Here is a 16,439-nt window from a genome sequence, read left to right on the forward strand (position 1 = left end):
AAATTTTTATACAAGACAGTGGAACGCAACTTTAAATGAATATTTCGACCCTATATCCAAGGGCCGTCTTCAGCAAAACAAACGAAGAGAATAAAAAACAATATAAAATAACTTACATCAAAATTCAATCATTAAAACTGAAACGTTTTTAAAAAAAAATGTTTTAAAACAGCCCTAATATCATTACTTCAAGGAAGTTCAACCAGGACTATTTTTATTCTCTTTTTTTATTGTTTTTATAAAAAAAAATTTATAAACTGTTTTTTATTCTCTTTGTTTGTTTTGCTGAAGACGGACCTTGGATATAGGGTCGAAATATTCATTTAAAGTTGCGTTCCACTGTCTTGTATAAAAATTTCCCTGTTGTTCTACTTATTGTTTACGTTAATTCACCTTAGAATAGAAGGAAGCTAATTCCTTAATGTCTTATAATGGCAAAGGAAGCAAGCACGATAATTCACCTTACAATAGAAGTTAATGCCTTAATGTCTTATAATGGAAAAGGTTGGAAGCACGTTAATTCACCGTATAATGGACTAAACAACTCGAAGAGTGAGGTGTAAACCAATTTATTACAGAGATTTCTACACTTTATAATATTCGGAGGACCTAGTACGGCGCTGTCCTGTGGGGCAATGTGTAAAAGATACAAGTACGTTAACTCTCCTTATAATAGACTAAACAGCCCGACCGATATTTTGCTTGGCTTGTGACATAATTTAAAGCGGCAAAGGAAGCCAGCACGTTAATTCACCTTATAATGGATAATAATGAATTAAACAGCACGGCCGATACGGCGCTGGGCTTAATGACACGATTTTTTGAGCAACTAGGGGTTAACTGGGGAAACAGAACTCTTTCTTAGCGAGCTTCCAATGAAGAGTGATGTGTAAAAAAAAATTATTATACCAATGTTGATAATTTATCCTATTCGGAGGATAAGATAAGATAAGATATTTACTTCAAAAAAAGACTATCACAAGCCCCGAAGGGCCGAATTCGCATTTCGGGGTCATATAATAAAAAAAGACATAGAAATAGCACAACAACTAAAAAACTGGCTAAACAATGCCAACAACAACAATATCAGAAAGGCAAAGCCATTCATTAGTCTATAAAACAAAAAGTGTCAAATGTAAGAAAGTTAAAAAGGCACAAAATAAAATAAAACCAAAAAAAAATTTAGATAAAAATAATGTTAAAAAGGTTTAAAAGAGAGTATATAAAAAGGGGAGGGAATGGAAGAGCCAAACGGACACCAGCATGGATATCACCAGTAAAAAAAAACTAGTGGTTTATTTGATCATTAATGAAGGAGACAAATGTTTTTTCATATCTGGAGGTTAAACAATGGACGGGGGACAAAATAGGGATAGGTTCAGATACAGTACGTGGTAGGCGGTGTCTGGATGGGGGGGGGTGTCTTTTGGGGAAAATATTTTCCGTGCGATGGTTTATTATTGCATTTTTTGCAAAACGGAGGCACAGCGTTCCTCTCCTGTGCTCAAGAGTTTCCAGCTTGGCCTTTTTTAAAAGGAGTGAATATGGTACCAAAGTTTCTTTAAAAATTATTCTTAGGGTTCTTTTTTGAATAGATTCAATTTTATCTGATTCATCACGGGAGATGCCAGGATGCCAAACTGGAAAGCATATTCAAGATGCGGGCGGACAAAGGAAGTATAAATCCTTAAAGAATGGGATGGGGGGATGTTAAATTAATTCAAGAGCTTAAGAAGAGACATGGACGCATTAGCTCTACGGACATTATCTTTCACGTGGATATCCCACTTTAAATTAGGGGAAATTGTAACCCCAAGTAATTTAAAGGAAGACACAGAAATATCTGGGGGGATAGGGTCAAGGAAGACGGGAATAAATTTCAAGAAATTTATCGTCATTATATTTGATTTAGTGGAATTTACTTTCATATTTAGGTTCTTAGCTTCATCCGAAATGTGGGATAGAATTTCAAGGGGGTCACTTTTAATATTCCTGTGACATACTTCAAGGATTGACAAGTCATCCACGTATTTCCACCTTTGGGGGAAGCCTTCAAAAATATCATTAATTATGACAATACATAAAGGTGGCCCCATGTAGTTGACTTAAGTAATTCCATAGTATTCCTGGGAGGGGTTACGAAAAATACTTGTGTGTTTGACAATTTGAAATATATTTGGAAGAACGATACAAAGATATTTACTCACAGAGGATCAAGTTTAAAGTTAACCAGGTGTGAACGAATTAGGGTGGTGTGGTCAACCAGGTCAAAAGCTTTTTGGAAATCAACTAAGACAAGGTTCAGCCAGACATTTGGTTTATCAAGGTTACTTACGATGGTATGAATTAAGTGAACAAGGTAATGGGTGCTGGAAGTTTTCTTTAAGTTACCAAACTGCCGGGTGTCAATACACGGACAAATTTTATTCTTAAGCCAGTCACAGAGGAAACCTTCATAAGGTTTGGAAAAAACAGAAGTGAGTGTAATGGGGTGAGTGTTGGTGGAAGTCAGACTTGCACATTTTTAAGGACAGCTTTAACAAAACTTTGTTTCCAGCAGCATGGGAATTTGTAAAATTTTGTGATGTGGTTGAAAATATTTCAACCACAATGTGATGTGGTTGAAAAGACTCAGCAATTTTGTCCGAAAAGGCTTTAATTAGGTCAACTGGGAAGGTCCAGGGGACAAATACTTGATTTTCTAAGCTTAAGAATTTTATTTATAACATCAGAGGGAGAAATAAAGGGGAAGGAAGTATTGGGAGGAATAGTTGGACTTGAGCCAGTGAAAGGGGGGAGACTTTGCGCGAAGGAAGCAAGGTACAAGTTCAAATTGTTGGCAGTCTTATTAGGGGGTTCAGGGAGATGAAAATTAATTTCGGAAGGACTTTTTCCGCATATTTCTTTTATTTTTCTGTACCATTGCTTGGGCTTGTTAGAATATAGATATTTGACTTTATTATCATAATAATTAAAAGCTGCTTTTCTTAATTTTTTCTTTAGGAACTTCCTTAAGACTATTAGCCTCAGTAATGAGACATGCTTCGAAAAAATGGATTTTTTTTCTTATAAGTATTTTGAAAGACTCAGTAACATAGGTTTTATCTGTAGAATACATTTAAAATTCTTTCTCAGGAAATGGGATTCATAATTACTCCTCAAAATATTGTGAAGGGACAAAGCGAGGCAGTCAACGTAATTTGTGTGATACACAATGGACAAGTTTTTATTAGTAGTCCAGGAGCAAACAGTAAAAAGTCCAGAGTCAGTGAGAGGTCTATAGGCAGTTTCAGCTATAGAAAATGACTGTTTAACTTTAGCCAGCGGAGATAGGAAAAGGCTAAAGTGGTGACTACCCCCTAGAGGAGGCAGAGTGGAGACGGGTTTGTAAAACTTCTAAAGATTAGTGCAAATTAAATCAAGAGTAGCATTGCCTTTTGTAGTTGGGACTTTAACAACCTGTTTTAAATTAAAAGGGTTACCTGTAGAATCAAGTTTTATATCGTTTGCGTCACCCATCAGGAAAATTCCTGCATTTGGTTATTTTGATAGTAAAAAGTCAGCACTTAAGTGTAATTTTTCTATAAAACTTTTTTTGTCAGTAGATCTCCGGTTAGGGGAGTAATAAAAACAACAAAAGACAACTAAATTTAAAGGACGTGGTAAAACCTTACCACGAACAGATACCCACATATATTCATCATAGTGATTCATACGATAACTAGAGCTTTCACTTGTATATAAATAATTAAAGATAAAGAACAGAATTCCGCCACCTTTCTTACCCAGAGGGTGGTTTTCTGGTCTGAGTTTAATAAATTGAGAAAAATTGTTAATCTTTAACATGTGCAAATTTTGAGCTTGAACTTCAGTAATAGCGATTACATCTAATCTATATATTTTAGAAAGGGTGCCTAATTCATTAAGTTTTTCAAAGTTAAGGCTTTCAGCGTTGCTCAACAAAAGTTTGGGGAATCGAAAGCGACTTGTGAAGGTACCGTTTTTACACTTTACTTTTTTTATATCATAAATGGGGTCAGGGCTTCTAGTGGAATTCTTGACGGGGGCTAAACTTGGATAGTGAGAACAAGGGACAGGGGGACCTACTTCGACGATGTCCTGTGGGCAAATGTATAGGAGAAGCAAGCACGTTAATTCTCCTTAAAATAGACTAAACAGCCCATACAATACGGCACTGGTCTTAGAAGTCACTCTAAATGTAGCCAAGGATTATGCCAGTGGTAAAGGAAGCAACAAATTAATTCACATTATAATAGACTAAACAGTCCGGCCGATACGGTGCTGGGATAAGGACACAATTTAAAGTGGCAAAGGAAACAAGCAAGTCAATTCATGTTATAATGGAAGGAAGTTAATGCCTTATAATGGCGGAAGAAGCAAGCACGTTAATTTGCCCTATAATGAAATAAAACAGCCCGGCCGATTCGGCGCTGGGCTTCATGATACGATTTAAAGCGGCAAATGAAGCAAGCACGTTAATTCACCTTATAATGGACAAAACAGCCCGTCAGAGACGGCGTTGGTCTTACAAGTCAGTCTAGACGAAGCCAAAGATTATGCTTGTGGCAAAGGAAGCAAGCACGTTAATTCACCTTATAATCGACTAAACAGCCAGGCCAAAATGGTGCTGGGCTTAATGACACGATTTAAAGTGACAAAGAAAGCAAGCACGTTAATCCATCTTATAATGGAAGGAAGTTAATGCTTTACAATGGCAAAGGAAGCAAGCACGTCAATTCACCTTAGAGTGAACTAAGCAGTCTGGCTGATACAGAAATCGTATCGTGAATATATACTTAGAACTGTATTGGACCATGACATGGTATAGAGGAGTAAAACTTTACACACCTTGGCCATCTTCGTGTAAAATCGCGATCTATTTTCCGTTTTCAGAGAAACCCGGCGTATTCCTGTAAGTGAGGGTCTTTAATTTTTTTGGAAATCATGTATTATTAAACAAGGCAATGTTTCACTATCCATGTTAAATCTTTTAAACATATTTAATTAGCCTAAGATGCATTCCCTTCGTGTTTACCTATCATTTGTCAGGCCGGTATTTGAATATGCATTTCCGGTCTGGTATTCGTAACTTTCAAGTGAACTTAGCGACAAAATTGAGTTGGTTCAAAAGTGTTTGCTGAGGATCATCTACTAAAATTGTATACCTTCTCCTCCTTAAGTCCGTACCTTCTCCTCCTTAAATCCACAGTAAACATTCTACTAGCCATGCTGTTCACCATCTTCTGGTTGTAGTCAATGGAGCTCTAGAAAAAGGTTTTATTCCTTAAACGATCTTTGTAGACTTCAAAAAAGCCTTCGACACTGTGGATTTTGAGTTGTTGATGTGTCGCATGTCTAGTCTGGGGATAAAACATCTTTGCCTGGATTGGTTTAAATCGTATTTGTATGGAAGATCAACTAAATGTAATGCGAGGTGACATCGTTAGTGGAGCCTATCCTGTAAAATGTGGAGTTCCTCAGGGCTCAGTCCTGGGCCCGTTACTCTTTCTCGTATACGTCGATACTCAGAAGTTCTACATGCCTGAAGCAACTGTTACAGCATTTGCAGATGATACTGTTTGACGATTTCGGCACGGTCACTGGAAGAACTAGTGGATAAAGCAAACCGAAAGCTGGAAAACATTTTGGTGTTTACCTCCTGGAGTTAAATTGCTGTTAATACTTCTAAGACAAATTATATGATTTTTAGTAGGGTAGGAAAAATTGTAAATAGGACTTCTATAGTATTTGAGAATTTGTCGCTTTCACAGGTTTTTGAAAATATATATTTAGGATTTTATGTTGATAATAATTTGAGTTGGAAGAAACATATAAACATGATTTCTTCTAAACTTTCAATATGTTTTCTTTTAAACTGTTTTTCATCCTTTTATTGTTTATGGTTGCTACAATTATTCATCTAATTTTTCTTCAAATATTAAAAGACTGCAGATTCTTCAGAATAAGGCACTACGAGTACTGGGTGAGTTTGTTCAGTATGAGCATACACGTGAATATTTTATCAGTTTTAGAATTTTAAATGTTCATCAGATCAGGGACCATCAGGCGGGAGCGTTTACTTACTAAGTGCTTAATGGATTATCTCCAGAATATTTTAGAAATTTTTTTAAGTTTAATTCTGATTATCATCATCATAGGACTAGAGGTCGTAGAAGCTTAGTTTCAGAAGTAAGGAGAACGAGTCGATCTAATTTTGCAATTAGAAATTATGCAGTTAATTTGTGGAATGGTTTCCCGGAGAGCATTAGGGAGTCAGAAAACCAGTTTCAGTTTAAAATTAGATTAGAAAAGTTTTTTGTTGGGTGGGAATTTTTTTTTTTATTTATTTATTAATTCGGGAGAGTTAAATTGTATTGAATAGTATGAAAAGAGTAAGACGAGTGAATGAGTTTGGTTTATGATAAAAGATTGTGTGACGCTGCTCAAGCCACAATAGTGGCTTAATAAAACGTCATACGTTCTTACCATTTCTACGTTTGTTGATAATGTTATTCAAAAAAATGTGGCAAGTGCCAGTTAAGTAAGATGTAATTATTAGTTGAAAATAAAAGTCATCTCATCATCTCATCTCATCTAATCATCTAATCCGTACTGAGGAGATCTTCCCATATTTTCACGATCCCATTAAACCCTAGCTCCACCGCTTACCCTCCTTGGAAATCCCAACGTATTCTCCGATTCATGCCGTTACTGGGAGGTTCCAGAAAAGTTTTATCCCCAGAAACAAAAAGATGCCGTATATGAAGAATATGGAGGTTCCAGCCACTTTTCTTGATTTTCAAGCCAAAATATTTTCCTTGTTCTTCAAACCAAGGGACGGTAAGTTCAGTATCTAGGGGCTCCTGACAAGGGGTTCTAATAGTTTACTTCTTCTTTTGATTTGACTCCAGGTTTAGGATTTATGGACTATTTTTTTCTTTACCATGGGACGTGATCATCTCTTATTAAGCTGCAAGCTACCACTGCAACCCATATTTGATCTGACTTTAGTTTAGAAGTTATGGGTTATTCTATTTTTCAGTATTAGACGTAATCGTCTCTTACTAGGTTGTTAGCCGTGGATATCGACGATATCAAATATGATGACAGTGTCTGTGTACTTATATTGGCTCAGAGGGTGATTGAGGTAATTACAATTGAGGATAAGAGGAATGATGTCTCTGTAGTTGAGAGAACATTTGGTAAATCGAGGAAGAAGTTGATGACATTTTTGGTTTAAAGGTTATCAGTTATGTTGATTTGACAAATGAATAAAATATTTTTCAATATCAATTTATTTCAATAGACTACATTGTCGATTACAAGCCAATATACCCCAAATAATATTTTACATCTGAGCCATATCCAAAATGAAAGGGGGGAAGGATTCCTAATACACGAACCACGAAGGGGAATTTCTAAATTCATGAAGATGAATTTTTCGAGATCTTAGAAGTCACTCTGGATAAAGCCAAAGGTTATGCCAGTGGCAAAGGAAGCAGGCGAGCTAATTAAACTAATAATGGACTAAACAGCCCGGTCGATATGAAGCTGGTCTTACAAGTCACTCTAGATGAAGCCAACGATTATACCAGTGGCAAAGGAACCAAGCACGTTAATTCACCTTACAATGGACCTAAAAGCCCGGCTGATACGGCCATGGACTTAATGACACAATTTAAAGTGGCAAAGGAAGCAACCAGGTTAATTCACCTTATAATGAGCTAAACAACCCGGCCCATACGGCGCTGGGCTTAATGTCACGATTTATTGAGCGATTGGGGGTTAACTGCGGAAGATACACGTTGCTGGGCTTCATGACACGATTTAAAAGCAGAGGAAGAAAGAGCATTAATTCACCTTATAATGGACTAAACAGCCCGTCAGAGACGGCGCTGGTCTTACAAGTCAGTTAAGATGAAGCCAAAGATTATGCTTGTGGCAGAGGAAGCAAGCACGTTAATTCACCTTATAATTGACTAAACAGCCCGGCCAGTACGGCGCTGGCCTTAATGACAAAATTTGAAATGGCGAAGGAAGAAAGGACTTTAATTCACCTTATAATGGAAGGAAGCTAATGCCTTATAATGGCAAAGGAAGCAAGCACACCAATTCACCTTCGAGTGAACTAAACAGTCTGGCCGATTCAGGAATCGTATCGTGAATCGATACTTAGAACTGTATTGGACCATGACATGGTATAGAGGAGTAAAACTGTCCATACCTTGGCCATCTTCGCGTAAAATCACGATATATTTTCCGTTGCCAGAAAACCAGGCGTAATCCTGTCCATGACGGTCATCAATTTCTTAGGAAATCATGTATTGTTAAACAAGCCAATCTTTCACTATCCATGTTAAAACTTTTAAACAAATTTAATTGACCTAAGATGTATTCCCTCCGTGTTTACTTATCATTTTTCAGGCAGCTATTGGAATATGCATGTCCGGTCTGGTATTCGAAACTTTTAAGTGAACTTAGCGACAAAATTGAGTCGGTTCAAAAGCTTTCGCTCATGATCATCTACGAAAATTGTATACCTCTTCTTCCTTAAATCCGTTTAAAAGAAAGGAGTTAATTGGGAAAAAAGAAAGGAGAAATTGTATACCGCATTACCATGATAAAAGAAAGGAGGAAACAAATTTGTTTGCGTTTTTGCTAAACCCACAATTTCTAATCCCCGTACTGAGGAGATCTTCCCCGATTTTCACGATCCCATTAGACCCCAGCTCCGCCGCTTATCCTCCTTGGAAAAAATCAACGTATTCTTCGATTCACGCCGTTACTGAGAGGTTTCAGAAAAGTTTTATCCCCTTTATTCTGAAGCGCCTTATAAATTCCTGATCTTATTCCGGAACCCAAATTAACTCCTCCGTCTCTTGTTTTAGTTGTTGGTGTATGGTTGGAATAATCATGCCCACTTTTATTATATTCAGTTACTTTTGGTTGTCATCATCAAAGACATAATTTCTGGAATTTAAACTACATAAAATAAACCCTGATCGTGAACGGCTATCTCGAGATTTTGATTAAATGTGTATAAGGAAATGACGGGCGTGGGGGGCTGGTTGTCGTCCAATAGCTATTGACTATTAAGAAAAGCACTAGCCCTTTCAATTTCCAATCAAATCAGCCCCTTTAGAAGTTTCTACCACAACTTTATCCGTACGAAGTGTCCTGGTCTAAAAAGACAAAAAAAATAACCAATACATTGTAATAACATTGCTCTTTATTTAGGCAGCGCCACTGTGTTGCCTATAAAATCTGGAAAGCAAGGAGTGAATTAGAACGGAACTTCTTAAATACAATAGGTACGTAGTTCTTTAACAAGAAACAATGCAGATGGTTGAAAATTACCAAGGAAGCACGATCTGGATATGTTGATTTACTGGACTCTGAATAAACGATAATTGCCAAAAACTGGGTTTACTGATATCGTGTTTAAGCTGAAAGGATCTTATGATTAGAGTAGCAGATTAAAGAGACAAAAATTAAAAAAAAATTATAAAAGACAAAAAAAAGGCTGATGAAAACAGACCTAGTTTGATACTTAGGTTGATATTTTAATTGTTTTAGCATTCTCTTTACCTATCTTTTTACTTTTTGAAAGATGCGGTGACACCTCACCGAAGCACCAAGCCACCTGAGGCCCACACAACCACGCATGCTCCTCCTCCATCTCAATCTATTCAAAGCCTCCCTTTTTACACCCTCCTACAAAGTTCCTATTTCCTTTATATCTTTCTTTATAACGTCCTCCCACCCCAAACGAGGACGACCTGCAATCTTCAACAATCCGTCATCCTTCATCCGCAAACCCTTTCTAAAAAATCATATATACCCCAGGAAATAACTTACAGCCCTTGGCCTAAGGGATGTGGGGGGAGGGGATTTGTCATCCTCAAAGACTTAATTTCCAGAATTTAAAGTACATAAGACAAACCATGATCATGAACGGCCATCTCGAGATTTTGATTAAATGCTTATAGGCAAATGATGGGCGAGAGGGGCTGGTTGTCGTCCAATAGCTTTTGACTATTAAAAGGGCACTAGTCCTTTCAATTTTCAATCAAATGGGCCCTTTTAGATGTTTCTACGACAAATTTTTCCGTACGAAGCGCCCTGGTCTAAAAAGAAAAAAAAATAAATAACCAATACATTGTGATAACATCACTCTTTATTTAGGCAGTGCCACTGTTCTGTCTAGGAAATGTGGAAAGCGAGGAGTGAATTAGAACAAAACTTCTTAAATACAATAGGTACGCAGTTCCTTAACAAGAAACGATGCAGATGGTTCAAAATTAACGAGGAAGCATGATCTGGATATTTTAGATTACTCGACTCTAAAGAAACGCTAATTGCCAAAAACTGGGTTACGAATATCGTCTTTACGCTGAAATTATCTTATGATTAAAGTAGCAGATTAAAGAGACAAAAAATTAAAAAGGGAACAAAATGAAAAAAAAACGGTGAAAACAGACCCAGTTTGATACTTAGGTTGATATTTTATTGGTTCAGCATTCTCTTCACTTATCTTTTTACTTTTTGAAAGATGCTTATACATTTTACATTGCTACCAGATTAAACTTCAAATCAACTATAAATCTAACAGTAGCTAACTTTTTTGCTAAGCATCATTAGACCTAATAGTTTCTAGGTGTCGCTACAATTATAAAGACCTTGGAAAAGTGAGTAGCCAGTCATCTCTAACTTAGCAATACAAATAAACCACTAAAAAAATACAAGTCACCTGATAAGCTCCCACTACTTTCAAAGTCCATGCTTCCTTACAGCATGCAAGTTCTTCGTTGCGTGTGTGAAACACTGCTGTGCTATAGTAGATAGTGAAACTCTTGATTGGTGGATGCAACAAAGCCATGTACACCTGAAATAAAAATTACCTATTATACAAATCACTACCCAAAATAACGGAATTCTCTCATCAACTTCTTCCTCGATTTACAAAATGTTCTCTCAACTACAGAGACATCATTCCTCTTATCCTCAATTGTAATTACCTCAATCACCCTCTGGGCCAATATAAGTACACAGACACTGTCAACATCTTTGATATCGTCGATATCCACGGCTAACAACCTAGTGAGAGACGATCACGTCTAATACTAAAAAATAGAATAACCCATAACTTCTAAACTAAAGTCAGATCAAATATGGGTTGCAGCGGTAGCTTGCAGCTTAATAAGAGATGGTCACGTCCCATAGTAAAGAAAAAAATAGTCCATAACTCCTAAACCTGGAGTCAAATCAAAAGAAGAAATAAACTATTAGAACGCCTTGTCAGGAACCCCTAGATACGGAACTTACCGTCCCTTGGTTTGAACAACAAGGAAAATATTTTGGCTTGTAAATCAAGAAAAGTGGCTGGAACCTTGATATTCTTCATATACGATTTTAATTGCCTGAACCAACTTGCTTGGGTCTCCAAATAGCTGTCATTTAGTCCACTTCCTTAAGGGTTTCGGTCAAGTAACCTTGGTATCATGACGAAATATTTTTCTTTTGTATAGTTTTCAGTCTAAATTATAGTCTTTGTATTGGCTAGTTCATCCCCTTCCCCTCTCCATAGCTTTGTTTTGTTGCAAAGATGACTCCAACTAAAATTTTAATCCTATACAAATTCAGCTAGATTAAAAAACTACCACTCCCCCCTCTCTGATATGTTACAACCGCACCAATTCGCGTGGATCAATTAACGAATTTGAGTAAGACCGGTTGATCAGCTCAATCGCAGTCAATATATAAATTTCTTCAGTGTGATACACAAAGATTTGACATTAGGAAACGCAATTTGTTTGGATCAGATTGCCAAAAAATCCCATTCCAAATATAATATTTAAAAATAAAAGAAAACATATCCACATACGAATAAACTATCCGGTCTTCGGTTGGGAGAGTAATGCTTGCTTGGAGACAAATCATCTGAAGTTTCCCGTGATTTTCCCTCAGATTTCCCCCAGAACTCGTTTGATACTAGATGGACTCTTGCTGAACTTACAGAGCCACCTTATAATGAACTTGAGAGCCCGGCCGATACGGCGCAGGAAATAATGACACGATTTTTTGAGCAATTGGGGATTAACTGAGCAAGAGAAACTCTTTCTTAGCGAACTTCCATTGAAGAGTGTGGTGCAAATAACTTATTTTACCGATGTTAACAAATTATTCTATTTGGAGGACCTAGTACGGGACTGTTCTGTGGGGAAATGTGTAGAAGATACAAGTAAGTTAATTTACCTTATAATACTCTAAACAGCCCGGCCGATACTTCGCTGGGCTTCATGATACGATTTAAAGTGGCAAATGGAGCAAGCACGTTAATTCACCTTATAATGGACTAGACAGCCCGTCAGAAACGGTGTTGTTCTTACAAGTCAGTCTAGACGAAGCCAAAGATTATCCTTGTGGCAAAGGAAGCAAGCACAAAAATTCACCTTATAATCGACTAAACAGCCAGGCCAAAACGGTGCTGGGCTTATTGACACGATTTAAAGTGGCAAAGGAAGCAAGCACGTTAATCCACCTTATAATGGAAGGAAGTTAATGCTTTATAATGGCAAAGGAAGCAAGCACACCAATTCACCTTCGAGTGAACTAAACAGTCTGGCTGATACAGGAATCGTATCGTGAATCGATACTTAGAACTGTATTGGACCATGACATTATATAGACGAGTAAAACTTTACACACCTTGGCCATCTTCGTGTAAAATCGCGATGTATTTTACGTTGCCAGAAAACCAGGCGTATTCCTGTCAGTGAGGGTCTTTAATTTTTTAGGAAATCATGTATTATTAAACAAGGCAATGTTTCACTATCCATTTTAAAACTTTTAAACATATTTAATAAGCCTAAGATACATTCCCTTCGTGTTTACTTATCATTTGTCAGGCCGCTATTTGAATACGCATGTCCTGTCTGGTATTTTCAACTTTCAAGTGAACTTAGCACCGAAATTGAGTCGGTTCAAAAATATTCCCTGAGGAACATCTACAAAAATTGTATACCTTCTCCTCCTTAAGTCCGTACGTATTACCATGATAAAAGAAAGGAAGAAACAAATTTGTTTATGGTTTCGCTAAACCCACAAATTCTAATCCCCGTACTGAGGAGATCTTCCCCGATTTTCACGATCCCATTAAACCCCAGCTCCATCGCGTATCCTCCTTGAAAATCCTAACGTATTCTCCGATTCATGCCGTTACTGAGAGGTTCCAGAAAAGTTTTATCCCCGGAAACAAAAAGATGCTGTATATGCAGAATGTCGAGGTTTCAGCCACTTTTCATGATTTTCAAGCCAAAATATTTTCCTTGTTGTTCAAACCAAGGGACGGTAAGTTCCATTAATAGGGGTCCCGAACAAGGCGATTCTAATAGTTTACTTCTTCTTTTGATTTGACTCTAGTTTTAGGAGTTATGGGCTATTTTGTTTTTACTGTGGGACGAGATCATCTCTTACTAGAGTGTAGGCTACCAATGCAACCCATATTTGATTTGACTCTAGTTTAGAAGTTATGGGTTATTCTATTTCTTAGTATTAGACGTGATCGTCTCTTAATAGATTGTTAACCATGGAAATCGATGATATCAAAGATGAAGACAGTGTTTGTGTACTTACATTCGCTCAGAGGGTAATTGAGGTAATTACAATTGAGGATAAGAGGAATGATGTCAGTGTAGTTGAGAGAACATTTGGTAAATCGAGGAAGAAGTTGATGACATTTTCGGTTTAAAGGTTATCAGTTATGTTGATTTGACAACTGAATAAAATTTTAATCAATATTAATTTATTTCAATAGACTATATTGTCGATTATAAGCAAAGATACCTCAAATAATATTTTACACCTGAACCATATCCAAAATGAAAGGGGGGAAGGATTGCTAAAACAAGAAGCACGAAGGGAAATTTCAGAATTCATGAAGGTGAATTTCTCGAGATCTTAGAAGTTACTTCGGATGAAGCCAAAGGTTAAGCCAGAGGCAAAGAAAGCAAGCGAGTTAATTAAACTAATAATGGACTAAAGAGCCCGGCCGATACGAAGCTGGTCTTAGAACTCATTCTAGATGAAGCCAAAGATTCTACCAGTGGCAAAGGAACCAAGCACGTTAATTCACCTTACAATGGACCTAAAAGCCCGGCTGATACGGCCATGGGCTTAATGACACAATTTAAAGTAGCAAAGGAAGCAACCCCGTTAATTCACCTTATAAATGAACTAAACAGCCCGGCCCATACGGCACCGGGCTTAATGTCACGATTTATTGAGCGATTGGGGGTTAACTACGAAAGAAATACGTCGCTGGGCTTTATGACACGATTTAAAGCGGCAAAGTAAGCAAGGACGTTAATTCACCTTATAATGGACTAAACAGCCCGTCAGAGACGGCACTGGTCTTACAAGTCAGTCTACATGAAGCCAAAGATTATGCTTGTGACAAAGGAAGCAAGCACGTTAATTCACCTTATAATCGACTAAACAGCCAGGCCAATACGGCGCTGGGCTTAATGACACAATTTGAAGTGAAAAAGGAAGCCAGGACTTTAATTCACTTTATAATGGAAGGAAGTTAATGCCTTATAATGGCAAAGGAAGCAAGCACACCAATTCACCTAAGAGTGAACTAAACAGCCTGGCCGATTCAGGAATCGTATAGTGAATCGATACTTAGATTTGTATTGGACCATGACATGGTATAGAGTAATAAAACTGTCCATACCTTGGCCATCTTCGCATAAAATCGCGATATATTTTCTGTTGCCAGAAAACCAGGCGTACTCCTGTCCATGAGGGTCATCAATTTTTTAGGAAATCATGTATTGTTAAACAAGCCAATGTTTCACTATCCATATTAAAACTTTTAAACCTATTTAATTGAGCTAAGATGCGTTCCCTCCGTGTTTATTTATCATTTGTCAGGTCGCTATTGGAATATGCATGTCCGGTCTGGTATTCGCAACTCTCAAGTGAACTTAGTGACAAAACTGAGTCGGTTCAAAAGCTTTCGCTCAGGATCATCTACAAAAATTGTATACCTCTTCCTCCTTAAATCCGTACGCATTACCATGATAAAAGAAAGGAGGGAAAAAATTTGTTTGCGTTTTTCTTAAACCCACAATTTCTAATCCCCGAACTGAGGAGATATTCCCCGATTCTCTAGATCCCATTAGAGAATTCTCCTTAGAAAAAGCGACGGAGATCCCTCCGTCGCTTATTCTCCTTGGAAAAAATCAACGTATTCTTCGATTCATGCCGTTACTGAGAGGTTTCAGAAAAGTTTTATCCCCTTTATTCTGAAGCGCCTTATAAATTCCTGATCTTATTCCGGAACCCAAATTAACTCCTCCGTCTCTTATTTCAGTTGATGGTGTATGGTTGGAATAATCATACCCACTTTTACTATCTTCAGTTACTTTTATTTTGCCCATTTGTGATGTTTATGCATGCTCTATTTCCTTTTTGATCTAGTCTTCGGCATAATCCTTTCTCTAATTGGAAGCATTACATTTTGACAGCTAATTTGATTGATTTTAAGTGTCTTTTTTACTTTACAGTATTTGACTTAGAATACGAATTAGGCATATTTTTTCTTACAGGAACCCTTTCTGTTCCTGTTTTTTCCATTTACTGCTTAAAGTTCGTTTTAATTCTTGGACTTTTTTTGCATTGAATTTCTATTAACCATTGTTATGCTTCTTTGGTCTTTCTTACTTTTGTCTTGCTGTATTATTATTTTTTTTTTTTTACTCTCTCTTTTTGGACATATGCAGCAATTTCGGATCTATTAGAGCTTGTGATAGCCTTTTGAAAATAATTATTATCTTATCTTACCTTCTAATTCTTCAACGATTCCATTTCTGTTCTATACGCAGATGTAATGGGTGCTTTCATATCTACTTTTAGAATTTAAAAAAAAGAAATCTAATCTTGAACTGATAGGTTTAGGGAGTAAAATAATCTCAAACACCACAACTTTTGATTATCAATCCAATGAGCCCCCTCCGATGTTTCTGCAGTCACTACTACTACTACTGCTAACAACTCACCGCAGCACTAAGCCGGTTGTCATCCTCAAAGACATAATTTCCGGAATTTAAACTACATAAACCGAACCCTGATCATGAGTAGTATGCTAAATATGAATTTGCTTGCAGGTATAAGAATTCCCATGCTATTTGGGGCAATTACGTTCTTTGGCACCTTTCCAGAGCATGTACCTATGGATTCTAGCAGACTATGTTCCTTCCTGTGCTATTTGGGGCCTTTACGTTCCTTGGGCACCTTTCCAGAGCATGTACCTATGTATTCTAGCAGACTATGTTCCTTCCTGTGCTATTTGGGGCCTTTACTTTCCTTGGCTCCTTTCCAGAGCATGTACCTATGGATTCTAGCAGACTATG

At 37.2% G+C, this 16,439-nt stretch overlaps 1 protein-coding gene across 1 annotated transcript in view; it reads right to left on the minus strand.

Annotated features, from left to right (window-relative positions):
* Positions 1–16,439, minus strand: part of LOC148955972 (uncharacterized) — a 325,370-nt gene that overhangs the window by 267,591 nt on the left and 41,340 nt on the right. Inside the window, exon 3 of the mRNA XM_089093393.1 lies at positions 10,772–10,906. Coding sequence (XP_088949519.1) covers positions 10,772–10,906 — 135 coding nt within the window. The remainder of the gene's footprint in view (positions 1–10,771; positions 10,907–16,439) is intronic.

This window comes from Artemia sp. Qi Xiang Cuo, chromosome 1 (genome assembly GCF_049724085.1).
Source record: "Artemia sp. Qi Xiang Cuo chromosome 1, ASM4972408v1, whole genome shotgun sequence".
Lineage (NCBI taxonomy): Eukaryota > Metazoa > Arthropoda > Branchiopoda > Anostraca > Artemiidae > Artemia > Artemia sp. Qi Xiang Cuo.